At 36.5% G+C, this 22,500-nt stretch overlaps 5 protein-coding genes across 6 annotated transcripts; 3 read left to right on the forward strand and 2 right to left on the reverse strand.

Annotated features, from left to right (window-relative positions):
• Positions 1–26: 26 nt before the first annotated feature.
• LOC110846809 (UDP-glucuronosyltransferase 2B20) lies at positions 27–2,339 on the reverse strand. 2 transcript variants are annotated; one of them, XM_035850263.1, is made up of 5 exons: positions 2,191–2,339; positions 1,036–2,130; positions 741–963; positions 444–663; positions 27–354 (listed from the first exon to the last, which is right to left on the reverse strand). In XM_035850263.1, exons 2-5 carry the CDS (start codon positions 1,876–1,878, stop codon positions 66–68), a joined length of 1,575 nt encoding a protein of 524 aa, XP_035706156.1. In that variant the 5' UTR covers positions 1,879–2,130; positions 2,191–2,339; the 3' UTR covers positions 27–65. The 2 variants fall into 2 exon arrangements, with proteins under 2 accessions (XP_035706156.1, XP_021949340.1); XM_022093648.2 differs by having other exon boundaries at positions 1,036–2,093; positions 2,191–2,319.
• A 397-nt stretch (positions 2,340–2,736) lies between these two features.
• Positions 2,737–12,121, reverse strand: LOC110846223 (structural maintenance of chromosomes protein 1A). Its single transcript, XM_022092896.2, has 25 exons — positions 11,244–12,121; positions 9,856–10,331; positions 9,543–9,763; positions 9,325–9,473; positions 9,067–9,235; positions 8,671–8,994; positions 8,449–8,589; positions 8,079–8,367; positions 7,830–7,969; positions 7,665–7,749; positions 7,407–7,533; positions 7,163–7,331; positions 7,049–7,080; positions 6,756–6,978; positions 6,604–6,669; positions 6,356–6,513; positions 6,176–6,273; positions 5,908–6,077; positions 5,685–5,825; positions 5,483–5,610; positions 5,253–5,394; positions 4,985–5,179; positions 4,741–4,904; positions 3,133–3,316; positions 2,737–3,051 (listed from the first exon to the last, which is right to left on the reverse strand). The coding sequence occupies exons 2-25, from the start codon at positions 9,965–9,967 to the stop codon at positions 2,986–2,988; spliced, it is 3,693 nt and encodes a 1,230-aa protein (XP_021948588.1). The 5' UTR covers positions 9,968–10,331; positions 11,244–12,121; the 3' UTR covers positions 2,737–2,985.
• On the forward strand, positions 12,121–12,868 carry LOC110846810. The gene is made up of 2 exons (XM_022093650.2): positions 12,121–12,408; positions 12,480–12,868. The coding sequence occupies exons 1-2, from the start codon at positions 12,129–12,131 to the stop codon at positions 12,506–12,508; spliced, it is 309 nt and encodes a 102-aa protein (XP_021949342.2). The 5' UTR covers positions 12,121–12,128; the 3' UTR covers positions 12,509–12,868.
• Positions 12,869–16,956: 4,088 nt separating this feature from the next.
• LOC118434877 lies at positions 16,957–19,326 on the forward strand. Its single transcript, XM_035849393.1, has 5 exons — positions 16,957–17,716; positions 17,790–17,960; positions 18,083–18,437; positions 18,499–18,663; positions 18,722–19,326. The coding sequence occupies exons 1-5, from the start codon at positions 17,582–17,584 to the stop codon at positions 18,808–18,810; spliced, it is 915 nt and encodes a 304-aa protein (XP_035705286.1). The 5' UTR covers positions 16,957–17,581; the 3' UTR covers positions 18,811–19,326.
• A 1,754-nt stretch (positions 19,327–21,080) lies between these two features.
• On the forward strand, positions 21,081–22,268 carry LOC118434876. Its single transcript, XM_035849392.1, has 3 exons — positions 21,081–21,236; positions 21,306–21,376; positions 21,471–22,268. The coding sequence occupies exons 1-3, from the start codon at positions 21,219–21,221 to the stop codon at positions 21,931–21,933; spliced, it is 552 nt and encodes a 183-aa protein (XP_035705285.1). The 5' UTR covers positions 21,081–21,218; the 3' UTR covers positions 21,934–22,268.
• The last annotated feature ends 232 nt before the right edge of the window (positions 22,269–22,500 follow it).

Consider the following 22,500-nt stretch of genomic DNA (forward strand, 5'->3'; position numbering starts at 1 on the left):
TAAATCTGCGCATGAATTTTACTTCATAGGGTAATATACATATCTATTTTATTTATTGATTGAAGCTATTGCCATTTTTTCTTTAAAAGTGCTTTATCAGTTGTCGACTTTCTACACCAGCACAGTCTGAAAAGCTGAACCAGAATCAAAATGAAAACTAGAACAGTGATCACGAGGAACATGATGATGTCGAAAGAGTGGTACTGGAAGGTGGTGAGTTTTCGAGCTGTGGACCTCAACTGGGAGGCTCCTTTATGTCGCAAAACATACTCCGTCCAGAACACGGCCGTTTTCAGAGGACTTTCAGCCCGGTCGCGAAATATTTTCGCTGCTTGCTTTGCATTGTCCGCATATCTGCGCCAACATTGCATCAGTTAACACGTTAATAGCTTTATAAATTCATCTGCTTAAAGGAAAGAACAAAACTGATGAGTAATTCTCACGTTGAATTCTTCAAAATATAATTAATCGCAACTTCCAATTTCTCCTCAGTCAAGTCCATTATTTCAAGTGTGAGAGAAAATCCCAATTTCTCTGTCTGTAACATATTCACATCCTGGTCGACCGCAAATGGAATTCCCAAAATTGGGACGCCATGATATGTGCTCTCCTGAGTGCTCAATAGTCCTCCGTGACTTATGAATAACTTGATATTCTTGTGACCTGGTCAGGCAAATGTATGCGATGCAAATAAATATTCTTGTAAATATCTATCATTCACAACAACAGTGTCAGCTTACCAAGAACGTCCTGCTGAGATAACCATTTATTCAATTTAACGTTTGCTGGAAGGTTCGTCATTTGCTCCGATTCAAATTTCCAAAGCACCCTTTGCTTTAATCTGGAAAACACATTTAAGAACATTTTTCTAGTTTCCTCCGGAAGAGTGACTCCTTTTATCACGGATCCCAAACTAAAGAAAATGAAACCTTCCGGCGCAGCGGACAGCCACTCATCCAAATTCTTGTAATTAAAATAGAAAATTATAACTTCTTTTTAAGAGAGTTGATGCATGTTCTGCAAGTTTGTGCTGACCTGTGGCAAAGGCTCAGCTCCCCGGCAATGAATTCCCCCAATTTCCACAATATCTGGGAAAACAGGTCTTGGACTGTTGATGGAGAAATGACTATTACTGAAAATCATGCTGACACCGGATTCAATCTGAGCCACGTCGGGATAGTCTTGCCCAAGATATTTTCGGTAGATTTCTGTATTTGACGGAACAACAACTCGAACGAAAAGAAAATTAAACGTCCAAGTCATCAGAGAGTTGACCAAACGTTGCCAAAAGGTCATGTCATCCGAAAATTCCAACATTGGATTAGGGACAAAAGACGGTGGCATACGCATTCCCGTCATTTGTGCAATGAATCCCGATACCGGCATACTGCTCATGCTGATAAATGGAGCTTGAAATTTATGTACCAAGCCGTCAAAACAATTGTTGAAATTTGAGCTAATAATTAGCAAATCAAACTGCTCCTCAAGTAATGCTTGAAATTCTGGGTTGTTGAAAACTGCATGACATCCATCGAAAATAAATTGGAACTCAAATGACATAATCCACGCCAACTTGTTCCGACTTCGTCTCCTGCTTTCGATTGGATCCGTGGCGACATTGTCAAAGTCTTCCAACACAAAAGGAGCAATTGGGACGATTTCCTTAAAGTTATTGAGTTTGATATTGGAAGGCGAAGGAGTCACAAATGTAATATTGTGCCCCTTCAAAGCTAATTCTTTCGCTAATGGGGTGAACAAATGAGTCTCACTTCTCGTGGCCAATGGTAAGATAAAGAGTATCCTTTCTGCAGAAGCAATTTGAGTGAAAGCGACCACTATAATAAATAAGGATGACGCTACGGGTACAAAATGACCCATATTAAAAGAGAAATTTTGTAGATAAATTGTCCACTATACGAGTCGATGGGACAGCAAAAGCATACTAACCGAAAGTAACACAATTGTTGAAATGTCCTTGAGTTATATCATCATTCTGCTTAATTCTCACCGACTCAGATATGTATAGTGCATGAAGGCATGAAGTATCCAGCAATATAACAAACCAATTACGTATGCAGTGTTTTTGCATGAATCTGAAAGAGTATTACATCATACGAGATGTATCGGACTCTACGAAAAAGTATAAAGAAAGTATGAAGAAAAATGTTTTTTATGTATATAAAAACTTACAATGTAGATTTCGTTCAGAACGAATCAGAGAGATTTACTAAGTTTTTTATATGACCAACTACAGGATTACTATGTAAAGTTGTAAATTCTTTGTTCTGGGTTGCACTTCAAACTTCGGCCTTCATTCAGAACTTCACCTTTTCCCGACTCTTTGCAAATAAATACATCGCTCTGGGGTTTCGGACGACGATGGTACATATTTTATATCCTTTTGCCATAAAACGGTAATTAAATATTTACAGTATATTCCGATTTCAAAGTATAATAGACAGACATACATATGACGAGACCGGTAAAAGCCGCTTGATAAAAGTCGATTGGTAGGCAATAAACCACCCATAATTGTTTTGAAGTCAGCGATAACTTTTCCTGACCGAAAATTAACAGATTTAATTATGGTTTAGACAAAATGAACTTGAAACTGTGAAATCTGTATTCAAAATGCATATTACGTATTTCGTGATTGATGAAACTCTGGCTACTAGTACATTTGCTGTATGATTGACGTAGTATCTGCTAGACTTTAATGAAAACTAGTGAACTATGATTGTTTCATTTTTTGTATTTTTATTTCAAAAATTGCAAAGGTGATCATTTAAAATCATTGTACATCGTAATTAATCAAATTCTAAAAAATTACCAGTAAATAAAATACAGACACTTGCATAAAAATGAACTGAGATTTCTGTAAACTCTAATTAAGCTGTACGTAGAATAAAAATATTTCAAATGAAACGAAATATGATTAAATCTAAATAGGTAAGTTTCAATAAAAATACGATAAAGCTTAAAGTTTCAAGGCCTGATGGCGTACTCGGACAGGTCCAATGAGAATACTTTGCTGACAACACAATCTCCAGGCTATAAAACAAACATATTAATAAAATGAAGTAAATATATTATCTATCACAGGCTTATGAGTAGTCGGCATAAAGAACTTACAGATGCGTCCGGAGCAATTCCAATAAGAGCATCAGAATGACTGTAAAACTCTTCTTTCAAAGAAATTACAACAATCTGGAGGTCCCCAGTTCTTTGTCGGATAAAGCTGGCAACTTTACCAATATTTGTATTATCCAATGCAGCATCAATCTCATCCAGAACAAAGAAAGGGGCCGGTTGGTAGCTGAAATGAAACGCGATCAATTAGTCTTGAATTTTACTCTACATAGTCTCAACTCAAAAAGTGATAGTAGAATAGACGACCATATTAGGTTAGTTTTAAGAAATTTCAAAATTATTTTTATTACATTGAAAAGCCAGTTAAATTTCACGTAGAAAACATGTATTAAACTTGAAAATATATTCCTCTTGTGACCATGAAGAATTGGTCACGAAAGAGAAAGCTCCATCAAAAATACGCACGGAATTAATGGACAAAGTGTATCATTCCCGGGTCAGAAATTTTTTTGTGACCCTGACGCATATATGGGGCTCAGAACAGACCTTCTCCTCAATTTTAATCAATATTTGATGGTAAAGTTGTCTGCGGTTCGAAAATGCCAGGGTCAAACCTAAAGTGCAAATGAAATCAGAAATATGGATTTTAATCCAGTTTTTCACGAATTTCGATGTAAATGTTACTGTGGACCCCTTAACAAAGGTCGGTGGCTTTTCACCCAATATGGACTAGTTGAGGGGGTGTTCCATCTTCACCAGGACGTTTATCAAATATTTTTTTAAACTATCTCCTCTCCTTAATCAAGGAAATTGTGCTGTTTTTGCTCAATTCCGCCGATTCCCGCCAAAACCATGAACGGAGTTTGATAAGATGACATTTTGACCTCTATTTTGTCATAAGCTAACCCTTAGAATATTTGGCATAAAACGTATTAGTTTTTTTGCTGAAATATGTTTCGGTCGTAAAGAAATTATCATCGGTAAACGGGTTAGTTTTTTTGGTTTTTTTTTACCGTACCGTTTGGGGAGGGAGGTCGATTTTTGTACCCTTGCTTTGGCCTGGGAAATTTGTAACATGTGACGCTTTCTAATCGAAAAGACCTTCATCTTAGAGTCACTTTTAAGTGCTAATCTGATCTCTAAAGTTGAAAGGTCATTTGTTTGGCCAAAGTCTCCGGTGTCGGACAGAGATGCTATTTATGCTATTCTGGTGTTTAAGCTTCGGACATCACTGAAGTCCTCCATGACCTTGGACAACCGGAACTTTTATGTCATAGATAGACACTGTCTCTGGGATTACTTTAATAGTTTGGGCAATCAGATCGTAGTTGTACTTGGGTTGCTACACTTCATCAAACATTGTGCATTTTTTTCTCGTGCAAAAAGTGAAAAATTATTGCCGCCCGCGTGTAGCTAAGCTTCTCCTACTTTTGACCTAGTGATGTCAAGTAAAAGCGGTCAACACCAATGATAGGCACTGAATGTATGCACAAACCGCAATTGACCTTTTAATTTTATGTTGACCGGTTAAAAAACTACGCTCTACTATCACTTCTTATGGTAAGACTATGTAATTATAATATTCCTGAGAATTATGCGAATCAAAATCGAAAGCTCGAATAAACAGTTGCTTAAATAATGGTGTACAACCTGTGAATAGCAAATAGTAGGGCTAACGCAGCGACAGTCTTCTCTCCGCCAGATAAGTTACTCATGGACTGAAATCGTTTACCAGGAGCGACACAGTTGTAGCTTATCCCATCTAAATATGGCTCTTCAGGATTTTCTGGTCCTAGAATTGCTTGTGCAGATTGCTGGCAACATATTTGGGAAAATTATCAAATTATCAGAAAATCATAAACAGCTACTTTGTTCATTTATACACATATCATACGTTTTGGGCAAGGGATTTGTAAATTCCGTCAATACTACTTGCAACATGATCATAACACATCATGAATTTCCTGTGACGGTCATTTTTCACTTTTTCAAATGCAGATTTCGCTGATTTTGCTCGTTTTCGCGCACTGTCAAACTCTTCATTTGTTTCTAGAAGCTTTTCTCTTGCACTTTCCAGTTTTTGATTCGCCTATTATTTCACAACAATAGAATGATTATGATAGCTCCATGTAAATTATACCAATTGATATTAGTGTCATTGCCTTCATGTTTGGAGCCTGAATTTTGACTAACAGATTGTGCAAGTCTTGAAGCTTCTTATTCAGTTGATCGAGTGCTTTTTTGGTTTCGTCAGAACTCAACGAGGTTAATTCATCAGGAAGAGAATCATAGTCGATTTTTAGGCTATATAATTTACAAACATACGGTAAATAACAAGCGCAATAACAATTGATTTATAAGAAATCATTTGAATAAAATTTAGATTACTTACAGAGCTTCTTTTGCATAAATATTTTGAGAGGTAACATTTCCCTCGTCTTGAGAGTCCTGCATACCCGTCCCATCAGTCTCAATGTCATCTAGACTTCCTTCAGTGAATGGGATGCGAATGTCATTAATCTGTAATGGCATTTATTATTATACACAAAAACATTTACTTGAATATAATCTGTACAGAATCGGTATGGTACTACCTTGCAATGTTTCAACAGACCGTGTTTTTCGCTTTTCTTCTGCTCTGTCTTGCCTTCAAGCTGTGAAATAACCTTTTGGACAGTCTGAATTTCTTTAGCTGCCGACCCAACGTCTCTTCGAGCTTTACCAATTTCATCATCCTACATATTCAAAACAAACAAGAATGTTTAAGCGACACCTAAACTAATTGTTAATTAATAAATTACTCTGGATTTTTATTACCTTTGCAGAAATACTCTTCTTAATTTCACTGATTTCTTTTTTAATGACATCGAAATTTTGAACCAACAGGTCTACTGCTTCCTTGGTCTCTTTTTCTTTTTCCTGCTTTTCTTGCAAAGCCTCTTCCAATTCAGACTGAGTCTTTTCCCATCGAGATACATTTCCGACAACTATTTAAGTAAAAAAAAATATAAATAAATACAATATGAATGAAGTAAACAAAAAAAAATATGCCAGGTTCTGTAGTTTCAACTTTATGCTGTCATACCACTTTCTGCACGAGTTATTTCAAAATCAATCTGAGATTGAATTTGCTCTTTTTGGTTTTGAAATTCCATTCGCCTTTGCTCCCGTTCCTGTTGAGTTCTACAAGTCAAATCAAGGCAATTGAATTCATAGTTAGTTATCAATACGCCAAACCCGAAAGCAAATGAGAATATAAGTCTACCGTAGTTCCCGTTCCTCATATTGTCGAATATTTGCAACTCCTATTTGGTGGCAAAACGACCCGAAACATTCATCTTCTATTCGATTCAAGCTAGTCTTTAATATCTGAATTTCATCATCCCTTCTGCTGATTTTTGCTTCTGTAACTTTAATCTTCCCCTGCAATATAAAAGTAAAGGAAACATTTCGCATAATAAAGATCCTTAACTCGATCTTAATTCATTTTATTATATATATCTTTTTACTTACGTTAACAGAATCCAACTCTTCTTTGACTTCCTCCAATTGTCGCTTAAGACTTTGAATCTGCTTCAACTATAGTTATTTTCGGCAATAAAAAGAATATGAATTTGAATTTATACATGCACTATTAACCAATTATTAAATATTGATAAACTTACAGTTTGTTCTCGATCCCCTTTGGCATATTTATGCCTGGTTTCGAGCCCTTGAATTTGCTGTTCAACTGTATTCAACTCAGATTCTTTCCTCGATTTCTTCATAGCCTCTCGAAGTTCTTCTGTGATTCGATCCTTGTCCTGTTTATACTTTGTCAGTTGTTTATCATCCCATCTTTGGGCCTTTTTCAGCAGATCCAAGGTACCACCAGACATAATTCCCGATCTGTGAAAAAAAATGTAAAGAGAGATTAGAGCAGGCAAACACAATTTTGAATTACACAATATTTCTTTACCTCGTGAAAAATGTACCATCTAGAGCTACCGCCTAGGTTAGGAAAAATCAATGAGTGACATCATGGACATCAACGCATATAGATTACATTCACATGACTAAAAAATTGACTCACATCAAATCTCTGTCCTTGCTCTAAATCATAAGCAACCCTGTTGGCATCCTCCTGAGTTTCACAAACTAGGGCATTGTTTGTACAAAATAGAACAGCCTTCTGAATTTCTTTAGGCTTAAAGTCCAAAATGTCATACAACAAGTGCACGTTTGAAGGGTCACGAATGTTCCTAAAATGAATATGGTATACAGTTAAAATGTATGGGCATATAGATGAATTCAAGTAATAAATAAATAAACGCTACCTTAATCTTTCCCGGATTGGCTTAGCGTCAATTGTGTCAAGGGGAAGAAAGGTTTCAGGCTCCAACATTTGTTCTTTTAAGTACTGGATGCAAGACCGGGCAGTTTTTTCATTGTCCACGACAATGGCTGACATAAAAAAATCACATAATTATACTCTCGACAATCCTTTCTTCGAACACAAGACGATTGACTTAGATATTTGTAATACAATGCGACATTTCTGCCTTCGTACTATATATATGGGCGTATGTACTAACCTTCCATATATTTTCCCATAACTTTTGTGACAGCTACTTTGTACTTGGAATGTCTCGGATTGCACATATTAATCATTCTATCATACTGAACAAATATAATATATGTTTATCATTTAGCTCAATAATTAGACGCAGTCAGTGTTTGGAAATATTATTAATTATTACCACTCCGGGAAAGTGTGACTTAAAAGTCTCGACAATTTCTTGCTTCTTCTTTCTACGTGCTTCCTCATGTTTATCAACTCGTGCATCTCCGAGTCTCATGTTCACATCATCCAACTCCCGTTGCAAGTTGCCTAGTTTGCCTGCAAAACGCATAAATATAAAAATATTACTTTATCTAAATGATTAAATTAGCATGAAGTGTAATTATTTTTAAAAGCACAAAAAAAGAATCAACAAAATTGTACATACCTTTGGATGTGTGCACTTCTCCTTGCAACTCAGTCCGGATGCGTTGCTGTTCATCCAAAGATGTTTCGTACATTTTAATATGTTCACTCAATTTTTCAACTCGCTTGCTAGACTCGGACATCTCATGACTCGATTGTTTCAATTTACTGTCCAAATCAATTTTCTGACGCTGAAAACTGTCTAGTGCCTCCTGGTCATCTTTTTGCTGGCGATTCACACCGTTTAACTTGGAGGTTTTATCCCTAGATTTTTCTTGGACCTTCTTTTTGAGTTCCCAATATTCTTTAAGCTAAACACACCATCAAGATATTTAAGTTATTGTCACACTAACTTAGACACTATTGAGCATGCAATAATATCACTTTTGTACCTGACTATCTTGTAGCGTAATGTCTCTCCCTTGACTTTGACTGTCATTTGCTGTTCTCGCCAAATATTCCTTCTCCAGTTCCTCAACTTCTTCAATTTGCTTTCGGAGCTCAGCAATATCTCCATCATGGGCATCTTTGGCCTACAAGAAAAATAAATGTAAAAGTACAATAAATGTTCTCTCTAGCTACAATCTTTGAAACTTTGGGTAACCACAATATACCTTGGCAGCTTGCTCCAAAGATTTCTTGGCTGTTTCCAGCTTCTTTTTTATATGTGCCACATTCTCTTTGGCCTTGACATACTCTGGCTTCTTGGCATTAAGTTCCCGTTCTTTTTCTCGTTGAAAAGTCTCCTTGCCTGCCAAATCTCGATTTAAATTCCCAAGTTCTTTCTTTTTCTCTCGTAAATCTGCATCCATTTGCTCTTTCTTTGTTTCCAAACGACCCATCTCGTTCTGTTTTGCTTCAATGTCTTCTTCAATTTTTTCCATATCGTCTTCAATATAATACAGTTTTACCAAATGCAATTGGACTTCTTTATCTCTCTAAATATTACATTAAGGATAATTAAAGACATGAATAAAATTTAAGAGCTACAAAAAATTTTCATTTCATACGTAATCGTCTTTTAGACGCTGATACTTCTCTGCTTCTTCCTTCTCTAGTTTTGCTTCTTTTCTCTCGGCAGCAATTCCCTTCTTTTTCAAATACGTGAACTGTGTATCCTCCTCTGCTTTTAACATTTCAGCTTTAGTTCGCTCGTACTCATCCTTTAGAGCACCAGAGCTATCATAAAACAAGTTAATTATTATAAGTATCTATATATAAATAACAATATTTCCAGGAAGTAACAAATGGGTTCTACTTTTACTTACCCACTGATCTCTTCGAACAAAGCTGTCCTTTCTTTGGGATTTTTCATCGCAATATTTTCAACAGCTCCTTGAAATACCAAAAAGTTCTTAGCTTTAACATTGATGCCAAGTTGTTCCAACTGGTTGGAGTATTGCTGTTGACCCACAACCTAAATACAACAGAAACAAAATTACAAATTGAATGTATACAATTTTATCAACTCTAATTTACAACTAACCACTCCATCAATACGGCATTCTGACGATGAGCCTTGAACAATTCTGGAAAACTTTTTCTCCATCCCGTCCTCCAATTCGAGAATGGCAGTAACAGAAGCGGATTTAGATACTGGATGACCCACGGATGCTCCATGAATTAAATCACTCAACCGTTTTACTCGAAGGGATGATGTTTTCTCTCCCATTACGAAACTAATTGCGTCCATGAAGTTGGACTTTCCTGAATACACAATTTATTTATTTGGCGTTTAATTAAATCACATCATATCATCATACAATATAATAATAAATAAATAAAGAAAAGAAACGAACCTGATCCATTCGGCCCAATAACGGCCATAAACGGTCGAAGAGGTCCAATCCTTACAAATCCTTTGTAAGATTTAAAGTTCTCCATGTCGATGTACTTTAGCGTCGCCGGCATCTTGATTTTGTACTTATCGTCGATGTCAGAGCAAAGTAAACAAGAAGTTGACTGGACGCTGCTGGGTTCGTAAAAGGCGAGCTCCTACGTCCCAGCGAGACTCTTCCACACCCCACTCACTGCACAAGTGGGGAAAACAACAAAGGACAATCTTAGCTTTTCGGCGATTAATTAATTTAGTTGAAAAATTAGAGATGCTAAAATTCCGACGGGAGAAGAGAATATAGTTCACTTCAGTTCAGAAGAAGCTGAGAATAAGGAAGCGGGTTGAGTTCCGATCCCCTCCGTCCGGGGTGGAGAGAGACCGTGAGACGCATGATCTGGGGTGAGACGGCTAAATAAAGGGCTTTGCTCTTTACTAGAACTGTGTGCACCATAAAATAAAATACAGGTCAATGACGTCAAAAATTTCCTTACTGGACGCATTCTTTTGTTATCAGGTGACATAACTATGAAAGTTGTATGAAGGTTGTATGTTTGGATCATGACAATTTCCATATTTTAGTTTTTTGTCGCCAATCTCAAATTGCCTCACTATCAGTAGCAAATAGCAACTAAATAACTGGAATATATGTTCGAGTAAGAATCTTTTCATCTTTAGTCAGAATTGCATATTTGCTAGAAATACTACTTGGTGCTGACATGTTTACTTCCATGTATTGCTTATACTTCCTGCAGTGTGGTTGTTGTCTTATCAGGATCACGATTATTTATGTAAACGGTTAATAATTGATATGCTGCATAATTGTCAATTATTCACTTCTAGCAACAATGGACAGGTCTTTATGGAAGAATGGACTTTGTGGATGACCGAGGTGGCGATGAAGGTCGTCCAATATTTTCAAGTGCAGAATACAGGAAATATGTAAAAAATGAGCATGCTTTTGACCTTTGTAAGAGGCAAGTTGAGATGAGGAATCAAGTGCTAATTGATGTATGACCCAGGAGATGTGTGAGATGAGATAAATGGAACGACAGAGTAAAAATAAGTGTGTATGTGAGTAAATATGAGCTTATTACTATGTTGACCTCTTTGAAGTTGAGGTAACATGGTCATTGATGATTATTGTGTGAACAATTTGTCACGAGCTCAGCCACTACTCAGCCAGTTCCAATTAACCAGTGGTGATGAGCAGCTCAAGTTATTGAGATGTGTAAAATAGTGACAATGACGATGATGACGTATGTCATCATGTGTTCAATGGAACAAAGTGCAGTTTTACAATAGAATGAAATGCAACAAGTATGAATTTTGAAAATGCAAAGTAATTCTTACGTGTCCTTCCTTCCTTTAAGAAGACGTGCTTTGTGGGTCCCTGGATTTCAAAACAAAGATTCTACAATGAAATTCATTAAAAATAACTAATAATTTACCTGCCGACATTTTCCATAAAAATCCGTCTTTAAAACTATTCAAATATTTCAACTAATGTTGCATATATGCCTAGTGTTGCACAGTAAGGATAATTTCTAATCAATGATTTATGACGAAAAATTAATACGTATTATTTATTTACATGTGTACCAAATATTTGCATCATTTTGTACCTATCCATACAAGTTTACATAATTAAATGATTATGAACAATTGGTGCCAAAAGATTACAGGAGATCAGACGTTTGGACATTTGTTTTGTCACAAGCAAGTTATTAAGCATTTCGTATAAATATGTAATCAATAGAATGCATTCTTTTGTTTACGCGAATGCAGAAAAAAACAGGATTATTTAAGTGTATGCAAAAGATGACACACAAATGACATAATAATTTCTCTCATTGAGTTAATCCCTGGTCATTTAAGTCGGTACCCTTGTGGTTACTCATCACCATATTGTGACGTCAAGGGCGTTGTAAGTCAATAGTTTTTCCCAGCAGAAAAACCAAACACATTTAACTTTTGTAAATTCCATTAATAGGAAGGTAAATTTTCCACAATTTTTGCAAAATAAGCAGAGAGATGAATTAGTGATGTATATACGTAGTCATATTAATAGTAAAGCTTGAATAAGAAATTCCTTTATAAGATAGTGCCCAGCCATCCATGTATGCATCCAATACAAGTGCACACAGAGGACGACCAAATGAAGTGATGTCTGAGAGTACGAAGAAAAGTGAAGAGCTTCCGCCGTCCCATTATAAAAGGGAATGTCGAAAATTTTGCATGCTGAGTTCATTCTTGACAACACAATCGACACCACAAAGTCTGCCCAAAGAGTTCAGAATGAAGTTTACTTTGTGCTTGTGCATTGCTTTGGCCGTTTGGTGCATGGTGGACGCCATGCCCCAGCAACGTTTCAACAACAACAACAACAACCGAGGTCCCAATTACAGACACGTTGAACCAATTTACTCCTACGGACTAGACACCAGCAACGGACAATACGCCAAATTCAACGGACCAGTTAAGGGAATCCCAGCAGGTCACGGAGGAGGCCGATTTGGTAAGTAGCGAATAAAATATTTAAACTTAGAAGAATTTCTTATTCAATTATTGTGTTGTAAATTTTAATAGGAGCTGCCGATTGTCTTCTCTGCGGTTAATTATATTTTAAGAAAAGACACCAAGATGTGGAACCCACAAGTCAGTGATTCGTAAATTATGAGTTCCAGAAGACGCAAAATGTACTGAACAACTTAAAACTATTTTAGCATTACATTATTTTTACAACTCTCGTTTTCTTCTTACACACGCTTAATAATTGTGTAACCTGTGTACCATCTACTTTTGTACCTTATCTCGGAATACGCTAATTATGTATACCCTCTAAAATGTCTAAAGATGACGATTTTTTAAGAAATTAAGTGATTTGTACAAACAACATACATATAGCGAGTCTAATTGATTGAGATTTTAATAATAAACCAAATCAAGTGGTACCAATAAGAATATGTATGCAAGTACCACCAACAAATTGTTCAGGTTCTTGCCATCTCATCAAGTTTGGTTACTTTGGTTCTGCGTCAATAATATCATTCCACCTTGTGCTTTGTTAGTGATTGGTTATAATGGTTGCATAATGACGAGTCACGACGATTTGGGGGTACGTAACATTGACTTTCAATTTCAATAATGCAGTTTACAATATTCATTAGGTTACAAAAATAGAGGACACAGTACTAACTGCATTGTGGTTACATACACATACATACATTTGTACTTCCACTACTTGCTTATTTGCTACGCCTATTTGCTGAAATTGTTTTTCCAAACGCAATAACATGCATGATTCTTGAAATGAATTGAAATTGAAAAAAACAAGAAGAGTTGACTGGATGATCATGATCTATATTTTCTTCATTATTTTATATTACCACGCTGCATTAACTTCTCGCCTTGTGTATGTTTGTACATTGGTTGTCCCAATGTCGTTTCTTTCAATTATCAATAAAATTACTGGGGACTTGCTGCTCGTATTTCACTAATTGAATCAGATGCAAATAATAAAAAACGCGTCGCACATAAAAAATGCCATTAGTTCATTCACTGTGTGTTCATTCAAGATTTAAGTAATTCTGCCACACACAATAATAGTCAAGGTTTAATTGTTGATTTCAACATAATTACGCGTTCGCTTAATACATCATAATTGGGTGTAAAAATCAAAGTGTAAAGTGCAAACAAACCTTCGTTATCATTTTATATGTGCATAAATTATTACAAACATTTTTACGAGATGAGTCAAATGGAAGATTCTACAAGCATGGCTGATTAATCTGCTCTGCTAATTTTCTTTTATTATTATTAAATAAATTAAGCATTTTTGACTTGAGCACAAAACGATTGGTGGTAACCTTTTCCCAATTAAGGTTTGCATAACTTCTCACACGCTTGAATATAAAATATTGCAAATAAATTGCAAACAAACGTATACATGATGTGCCAAGCAAACGACTTATTGGTTGCATCTTCTCTTCAATGCAAAGATAAAAGAAGGTGAAATAGTGGCGACGAGCGATGTACATAAATTTTCATTGAGAAAAACACAAAAGCGAATAATAATTATGAAGCTAAATGGTCCGAACTCTGAATTGCACAAGTTTTAGAACTCACGATTGTCACGCACTTATTAATGGGAAAACTCGGATGGTGCATGAATATATTGATAATGTGATTTGCAGAAGTTTGAAGTCTTTATCGTAATTACACACCGTGAGGAAAATATCACAAGAGGTAAATGTAGCTTCAGTCGTTTTTCCTTTGTTGGGGATTTCTCAGCGTTAAATCTGGGTCTTTGCCATATCCACACCATTAAAATTGCGACATAAACTATTAATAAAGGTGAACACAGGCAGCAGAACATATCCCTCTCATCATGGCGGTGGTTGAATATGTCATCTTAACTTATCTGCTGTCTTATTCTTGTCTCAATTTCTGTGAATTCACAAAGAGGTGACGACGACGACGACAATCAACAGAAATGGAGTGACAATAACATATTTTTATTAAACGGATATGCCTCCTGTCGTTAATATTTCTTTGTATTGCAAAATTGCGTCATCAGCAAATCTGAAAATGCTTACCAAAGCGGAACAAAGGGTATGAATAGTTTTTAATGTGGATTTTATGTCTAATTGAGACATTTTAAACTTAAAAATCCTGTATCCCTTATCGCTGGATAAGTTGTATCACGCACAAGTAATATTTACTTTAAGCTGCTCTACGTAGTAACTTGGCTTGACTAAGGGAAAAAATTAACCCAAGTATTCAAAGATAAGTACTGTCCAAGGCATGATTTCCGGCTAAATTGAAACGGCTGTAGCAAGTCTTGCCAAAATCACCTTTCTTAGATTTTTACTCTAAATTTAGCTTATAATGTTAACTAGCTCTGAGCGAAAAAGCTAAGAAAGGTGATTTTGGCAAGGACCGCTACGACGGCACAAAGTCAGGTCGGATTTTGACTTTTTGGGATAGAAAATAATTAAAAAATAAATTTTACTAGTATTTCGTTGTCGTGAACAACCTATTTTCACTGAAGTTCTATCCCTCTTCTTAGACTACTTCGAATAGCCCGAGCCTATGTAACTAAGTCCGTCTGTCCTTCGGCAAATTGATAAGTAAGTCTTGTAAAACTTACCTGATTGGCTTGTAATTTTGTATGCACTTAATATATCTCAAACAAAGAATTCAGTTAGGAGATTAACCCTATGGAACCTTCTAGTTTTGCTAAAAAGAAATAGAAGATGAATTTTATAGCTAAGTTTTAAGGATTAAAAATGATCTTGCAAGAAAGCCAATTTATGGATATTTTCCAAAGTCTAGATGGGTGGCCTACATTGATTTTTGAAATTAGTCGGAAAACAGTGTGTAGTGTTTATTTAGCCCGAATCCGGGTCATAACCCGCTTCTAAAATTTTGTCAGATGACCCAACTAAGGGAAACTTCCCTACTTGCCAACAGATTTCGATGCCTTTTTGATGTGATACGAAACAACCAAGTTGCTTGACTCAATGATCACACTCGCCACAGCCACTCAAAAAAGCCAAGCAAATGAATAAAATCAGATATTATGGAAAAAAATTTTTGCCAAAAAATATCCCGGTTTTAGTCAGGACAAATATGGTCACCCTATCTCCGTGTACGAAAAAATTTGGGACCAACGTAGAAAAATTCAGAAAAAATATCTTAATCACCTAACAAGCGGTTTCTTCCCGATTTCGCCCTCTCCCCCCCACAAGGTCGATGCGAAGTTTCGAGATGGGCGAACAATGTATTTTGCAAAGCGAGAGCGAAATTGAGACTGGGAAAAAACTAGAACCCACTCTTCCTATTTTGGGCTTAATTTGTATTATTTCCCAAAAACAAAATAACCTTTCATAAAGTTTTCTAAGGAATTTGGACTATTAATATTCGCAGAAAATCGTACTAACTACTATTCATAATCGTCAGAAATGTTCCTATAATGCAGTATGCAAAATTTCAGCTTTTCGGCTAATTTCCAAACCCAGTGGGGGTCACCTTTTTGGGTCCCCTGGCATAGAAATCTTACAATTTACATATTTCTTATTTGTTATCTTGTCTGCCCCAACAGTTAATGCAAATTTAAGCCTTCTGTATCCATTTTCGAAAATATGTAGGGGTCGCCAATTTGGTCGATGACATTCACTTACACAAATGTCCCGAATTTTAGCCGTCTATGACCATTTCAAATATTCTGAACCAACAACCTCACCCGATTTTAATACTTCGCCGATGAGTTTCATGTGTATAAAGTTCGAAATCAATTTGACAGTTTTTAATCTAAATTAAGTTTCAATGATGGTCTACAAGGCCTGAATAGAGCCACGGGTCTCCCTGATAACAGACTTGAGCCATATTCTAACTCAATTTCTAATTTTAAACATAGTGCAAAAAGTTTCAAGTCAATCGGTTAAGGTTTATGGGACTTACAATTAATTTACAGACAGACGGACTTACATGGTTACATAAGCCCACCCTCGGGAAATAAGTTCATTCATTTCTGAACCATATTACAAAATAGTTGCCAATGACGTATATTTTATCAATTTAAAAAATAAAATTCTTGAGCCAGGCCGAAAAAGCAGCCTTGGAGAGTACTTTCCTTTATGACACATGCATTTGTCCTTGAAAATCTGGAGTATTATTATTATTATCTCCATTTGAAATACTACTAATTAAAGGACAGGTTTCAAAAGATGCATACTTTCAAGGAACTCTTCTGCACTCTTCTTCCATGCATGGACAAGCTGGTCCAAAATGGAAGGTTAGACACAGCCCAACAGCGAAGATGATAGAACCCAAAAAGTTAATTATTACGATCCGTAGTCTCTGTTTTCTTCCCTAAATCCATTGCAGTTGATTGATTCAAATTAATTCCCCAAGTTTGGCTCCTCACAATACCACAAAGACAAGAAGATAAGTATTTATGCTAACTTACAGGGGCATCATCAAAGAGAACGACTCGAATTGGCGTTGGGGCCAGTGCTCGACATTTCTTGAGTCCCAAATTTTTATCAAGCCAAATGAAATGATGCTGTGTGATGACACAAAAAAGAGAAATTACTCATCTTTAGCCATAAAAAGTCTTAAATCTCTTACATACAATCATGAAAAAATGCCAAATTGCATTCCACGACAAGCTGCCAATCACAATTAAATATACGTAGCATGGCATCCCCATATAATACGATTGCATCAGGTTGGTTACTAAATAAATTGATAAAAATGTGTGCTGGGTAAGTTATCATAATTCTACTAAACCACAATCAGAAATTCTTGGTTAAGTAGGAGACTCTGAATATGTACCGGCCAAACAGTAAGCAGTCGTCCCGAAGAGAGCACTACATACAAACATAACACTTATGCACTTATTTGCATAGTTCTTCATATGTGACATTTTATTTTATAAGGTCTCAACTGAATAATTGAGTAGGTTTTTTTGGACGGGTGCCCCATGGGTCGGTACCAACCTGACACCGTTTGAATCATGAATATGGAAGTTGCAGCAATCCCGATTTTTGCGTGGCGTTGACTTGAAAGAATTCAACGTGAGTATTATTTATCAGGTTTTTTCCTTGAGCGGGTCGTGAATTTTCTTCTCATCCTCTCAACAATGATAATAATCAAGTCAAAAGGTGAAGCATGTAATAAAAGCAATGAGATACCGAGACAGAAATAGCCGAGATAAGGACCAGCGTCCTTTCTTAGCGTGGCGTGTCTTCCTCAAGTATCACCAAAATGCTCCCAACTCTGGTCAATTTCGTGCAGGAGACTCCATACAGCCTCATTCGGTCCACTCTTCCACTTAAATTGTTAGTTTAATTTCGAAATATCATGTCTGACTTTTTACAAATTCCTCAACAGAGAGAAATTTTGAATATTAATCTGCACGACGACGAGTCTGAACATGAAGATGAGGAAAGTCTTCCAAATTTGGATAAGTGGAAAGTCAGACATGCTAAAGATTGGGTGAAAGAGTTCAACATGTTGACACAACATACGGGTAAAAACGTCCGGAATAAGTACTCAGCATACGTAAGTATAAACCTGCCATGTTGCTCTCCTATAGAATCATAGTTAGTTTCGTTATTAGTTTAAAATACGCATTGTTTGTCTTATATATTTTTCAATATTAACTTTTGCTAATTTTACTTCAGCTCACTGCAATATTAGACGCAACGTCCATGACATTACCATTTACACCAGAAAGTGAGTTTGTCGAGGAGGTGACAATTACAGAGGAGGACGAAGGGATTGTGTCTGAAGTGTGGGCATCTAGACAACGAAAGAGAAGCGGGGATCACACGAGGTACGCCGTAACATGCCCTGGTTGTCGTACAGAGGACGGAACTCTAGGGATGACACGTGTTTTTCAAAATTGTCTCCAATTCCAAGAACACTACATATCTACCCACACAAATCAACCATCATACAAATGCAAAGTGGAAAATTGTGGTGTTGGTTTCACCCGTTTTAGAGATGGAGTCACACATGTTCAAAACGTCCACCAAAGTATGCTTTACGTGTTATTTTAGAGTAAAATATTGGTTTAAATTATTTTTCTTGTTTACAGTCTTGAACAAATTTTGTTGTACGTGCTGTGAGAAGAGGTTTTCATGCAAAGGCAACCTAACGAGACACAAAGCAGCCGGACACGCCAAACCTCCAAATAATAAGTTGCTCAAGAGAGTCGGAGCCGAAATTAAATATCGTAGTTTGGAAGAGAAGGATTACATACGTATGTTTTTAAAAATTGATCTAATTCTTCAAAAAATATTATAAAAAATTTGTTTTAGTTGAATCGGACGGTTTGGGAGGAGTGTTCCAGCTCTACTTCATGATTTGGAGAAAAAAGGACGCAGTAGCAAAATTGCAGTTGGGATGACCTCGTTTGGAGACATAAAAATTGCTGCAAAAAACATTACCGACTACATCTCCCGCATGACTGATGACACAACTAGTGCATGCAGTGTCAGGCATTTATACAAGCGGGGATATAGATGTGATGCCGAAAATGATGCTTTTGGATTCAACATTTTCGCACATGGATTTCATCTTGCTCAAGATATCAAGTTTTGGCTCCGTCTGGAGTTGGACGCGTACTGTGTCCACAAGCCTCCAGAAGTTATCGCCAAGCTGGATGTCATTAGTCAGGAGCTGGAGAAAAAAATTATGAAAGTCGTCTCAAAAATGCCAACCAAGACCAAGGAACGTGTCGAATCCCGGGATGGACCAGTAGCCCCCAAGAAACCCAAACTCTCCGCCTAAACCTTTGATTTTTTTTACACTGATTACTATGAATTTTATATTATTATTATTTACTGATTTACGTAACCATTATCCAATCAATTAATGTCTGATGTTTGTTCAGAGTATTTATATTCGTTTAAATAAATTCAGAATTCCCTAACATAACCTACCAATTTGTCAGTGTGTCCGTTATTTTATGCACGTATCTCATATTTGTCATCCGTGCAATACACTTGTGACAACTCTTTCCCTGGAGTGCATTTACCGGCAAACAGTAGTGCAGCCTGGTACTGTTAACATAGGCTGGTCGTGGCGAAGGTCATTGTTATATATGAAGAGATGACACAGGTTATTATTAATACCTTGAAGGAAACGCAGGCCATTTAGAATCACTAGATGATCTGTTCCACAGAATGAAGGAGATTCCGGTCGTACAGAGTACAAAACCTAGCGACATTAAGCCACTATGTCCCTTCATTTACACCAGCATTTATATATTTTCTTACAAAATGACACTTTGCTTATAAATATTGCATAAATATTGTTGTTGCTTGTACTTACAAAAAACCACAACTTCCTATCGCAGCAAATAGTGCTGGTCATTGTTTCTTTCAAATAACGAGCCACGAATCTAAATATTCAGGTGCTATCATATTAAGGCTTATTTCTCCTGCATGATTCTTTAGTACTTACATTGCGTTTGGAACAAAAATAACCCAGCATAAAATCATGGAATAAACATGCGTCAAAATTTTCCTTTGATCAAAATATTGCTCCTACAATAAGATAAAAATGTTGTGAGACGGTCTAGGAGGACTAAGTATTTAAAAGGAAAAGGATCTTTTTAGTACCTGAACAACATGGGCTAAATTTATTGAGCGATGCGTCGCAAACGGGGGTTTTGAATGTTTCCCAATGTTGTCTATGATTACAAATTTTCAAAAAATTCATCTACATATAAACAGATTGTTTCATTAACGTTACCTGCACTGACATTTACTCCTGTGGCCAACATGATATAGTGTTTAGTGTGGGAAACCCCCACTCTGCCGATGCTCATAAATTCGTGAGCCACTAATTTGTAACGCTTAAACCGACAGTAGATCCTCCCATTTTCTACAATTGCCGTGCAATTTGCAAGACCTTTACTTCCTCCTGATCTGGAGCAATTCGTCCCCTAAAATCCCAGCGTGTTACTTAGAAAATAATAAATTATCATATACATTGCTAAAACATACTGGAATACGATAATTCTTGTAGTAGTCATTCCATGATTGGTGCAACCACGCCGGACACATTCCACTATTAAATCGTCACCCTGTTCATAATTTAATAATAGTTTATGGGTTGTGGGATTCAATGAAAATTGACTCGTGAGCAATATAACAACCATTCGACGGTCTTTAGATAATCCCATTGCAACAAAACCATCGGAAGATTGTCCATCAAGCTTCGCCAAGAGCTCAAAGACGTAGTAATCGGCTTCTTTCCTATGAGTCATCATTACATCACAAGAGTCATTTTTTATGCAGCTGTCCACCGGCGCAATGCACCCTTTTGTTTTGAAACACCCATCTTTCATGGCAGGAATCGACTCCATTGTGTTGATTAGTTTTAAAAAGCTTGCAAAAGCTAGGACGAGTAAGGTAAGCTTTAGCATTTTTCTCCGTAAATTACTCAGCATCACATTCCAATATGTATTCCATACTTGTCGGCATAGGTAAATCAAGGCATGTAAATACGGATCACTTTTGCAGTTCAATACCATGATTACTAAATTTTTAGTATCTAGGTAACGCTTGGGTCTCTTGGAACAAGGTCGAGTTACAAATAACGTATTTATTATCGTTGGTTCGAAAACGGCGTTTGAGTCTCCAACTCCAATGGGTGAAACAGTTGCGGCTTTATCGTAACCCACACTAGCGTTACGTACTTTGATAGTAAAAGTCAAGCCATCGTGGTCATACATTGACTAAAATAATTCATCGTGTATGTATTGGTGATCAAAGGAAGTTCATAAAGGTTGATACATAAACAACCTAAATGGGAGCATTCCAAAGTGTAAGTGAGCTAATAAAGTGTATGCATGTATGCGGAATATTTATTCTGATAATTTAATTTCTGCTGCAGAGAAGAAACAAATCAATTCGAGATAGGGCATTGCAATCCAAGAAGTTGTCCTCGCTCAATCTTCTAAGAGGGTACTAACAGATTTATATGCATACGTAAATATAGAAATGATACAACATTTCACTTTGGTGCTTATTGTTTTTCGTTATGCTTGCTCGCGTGCAGGTATGAGAACTCACTCCGCAATGAAATATGGACCTGTCCGAACAGAATGTTTGTTTCCACATCCACGAGCAGAATTGATATGTGGTCCGAGTGTAGCCCTCGTTATTACCGCATACTGAGGACCCAAGAAAAGGACGATGACCACAACCACCTTGATGGAAAGGACATCACCATTAGAGAACCACCTACCCAACAACCACCAGCTAACAGTGGATGGAAAAATTTTAATAAAAAGCTCCATTTCAGGCTAAAGCGGAAGATCACTTTCTCCAGTGGCAGTGGTCCAAAAAGTGCGACATGTGATGTGAAGGAGGAGGAGGGTGATGCCTCGGTACAAGAATCTGGATATGAGAATAAGGATAAGTCAGTGAATCGAACCATTACTTCAAAACCTGACACCTGGGATGAAAATGGAAATATTTCTGTGCCTCATTATCCCGTGACAAGTGACAAAAATTTATGACTTCGAGGAGAGATAAACCTTGAATCTAAACAACCATCGGATATTTACGTAGCATCAAATGGATTGTTGTAAAATTGTCATTATAGAAATAAAATACCCATCAATGAAGATGAGCTTGGGAAATGGGTTTTCAATAAAGATTGTAATCGGTACTTAATACTTGTCGTATACCACCAGTATTAGTACATATGTATTTACTTATGTATACACTTTCTCATTAAATAGGGATCCAAAATATGTCCAGTCACTAGTAGCATATGTACATTTGTATTGTATGCACTTGTACTATTTTACTACAGATAATGACTTGTAAGTATGTGGGTCATTCACGATAGTTAATGTTATGCAATGAGGAACTCAATCAATGAAAGAACAGTTATAACGACAAAATACTTTGTTTTCCTGAGTTGTATATAGTTATTCATTCATTGTCTATGTATGGGGATGAAAGAAAGAAGCATGTTTCTTAATAATAATGTCCTAAGCCCCATTCAAAGTTGGAACTCATAGTACATTGTACATTGTAGTTTATACCTTATTTAACTCTTGGAACACCTTGTCAAGCTG

The sequence above is a fragment of the Folsomia candida genome, unplaced genomic scaffold, assembly GCF_002217175.1.
Source record: "Folsomia candida strain VU population unplaced genomic scaffold, ASM221717v1 Fcan01_Sc003, whole genome shotgun sequence".
In the NCBI taxonomy this organism is placed as follows: domain Eukaryota; kingdom Metazoa; phylum Arthropoda; class Collembola; order Entomobryomorpha; family Isotomidae; genus Folsomia; species Folsomia candida.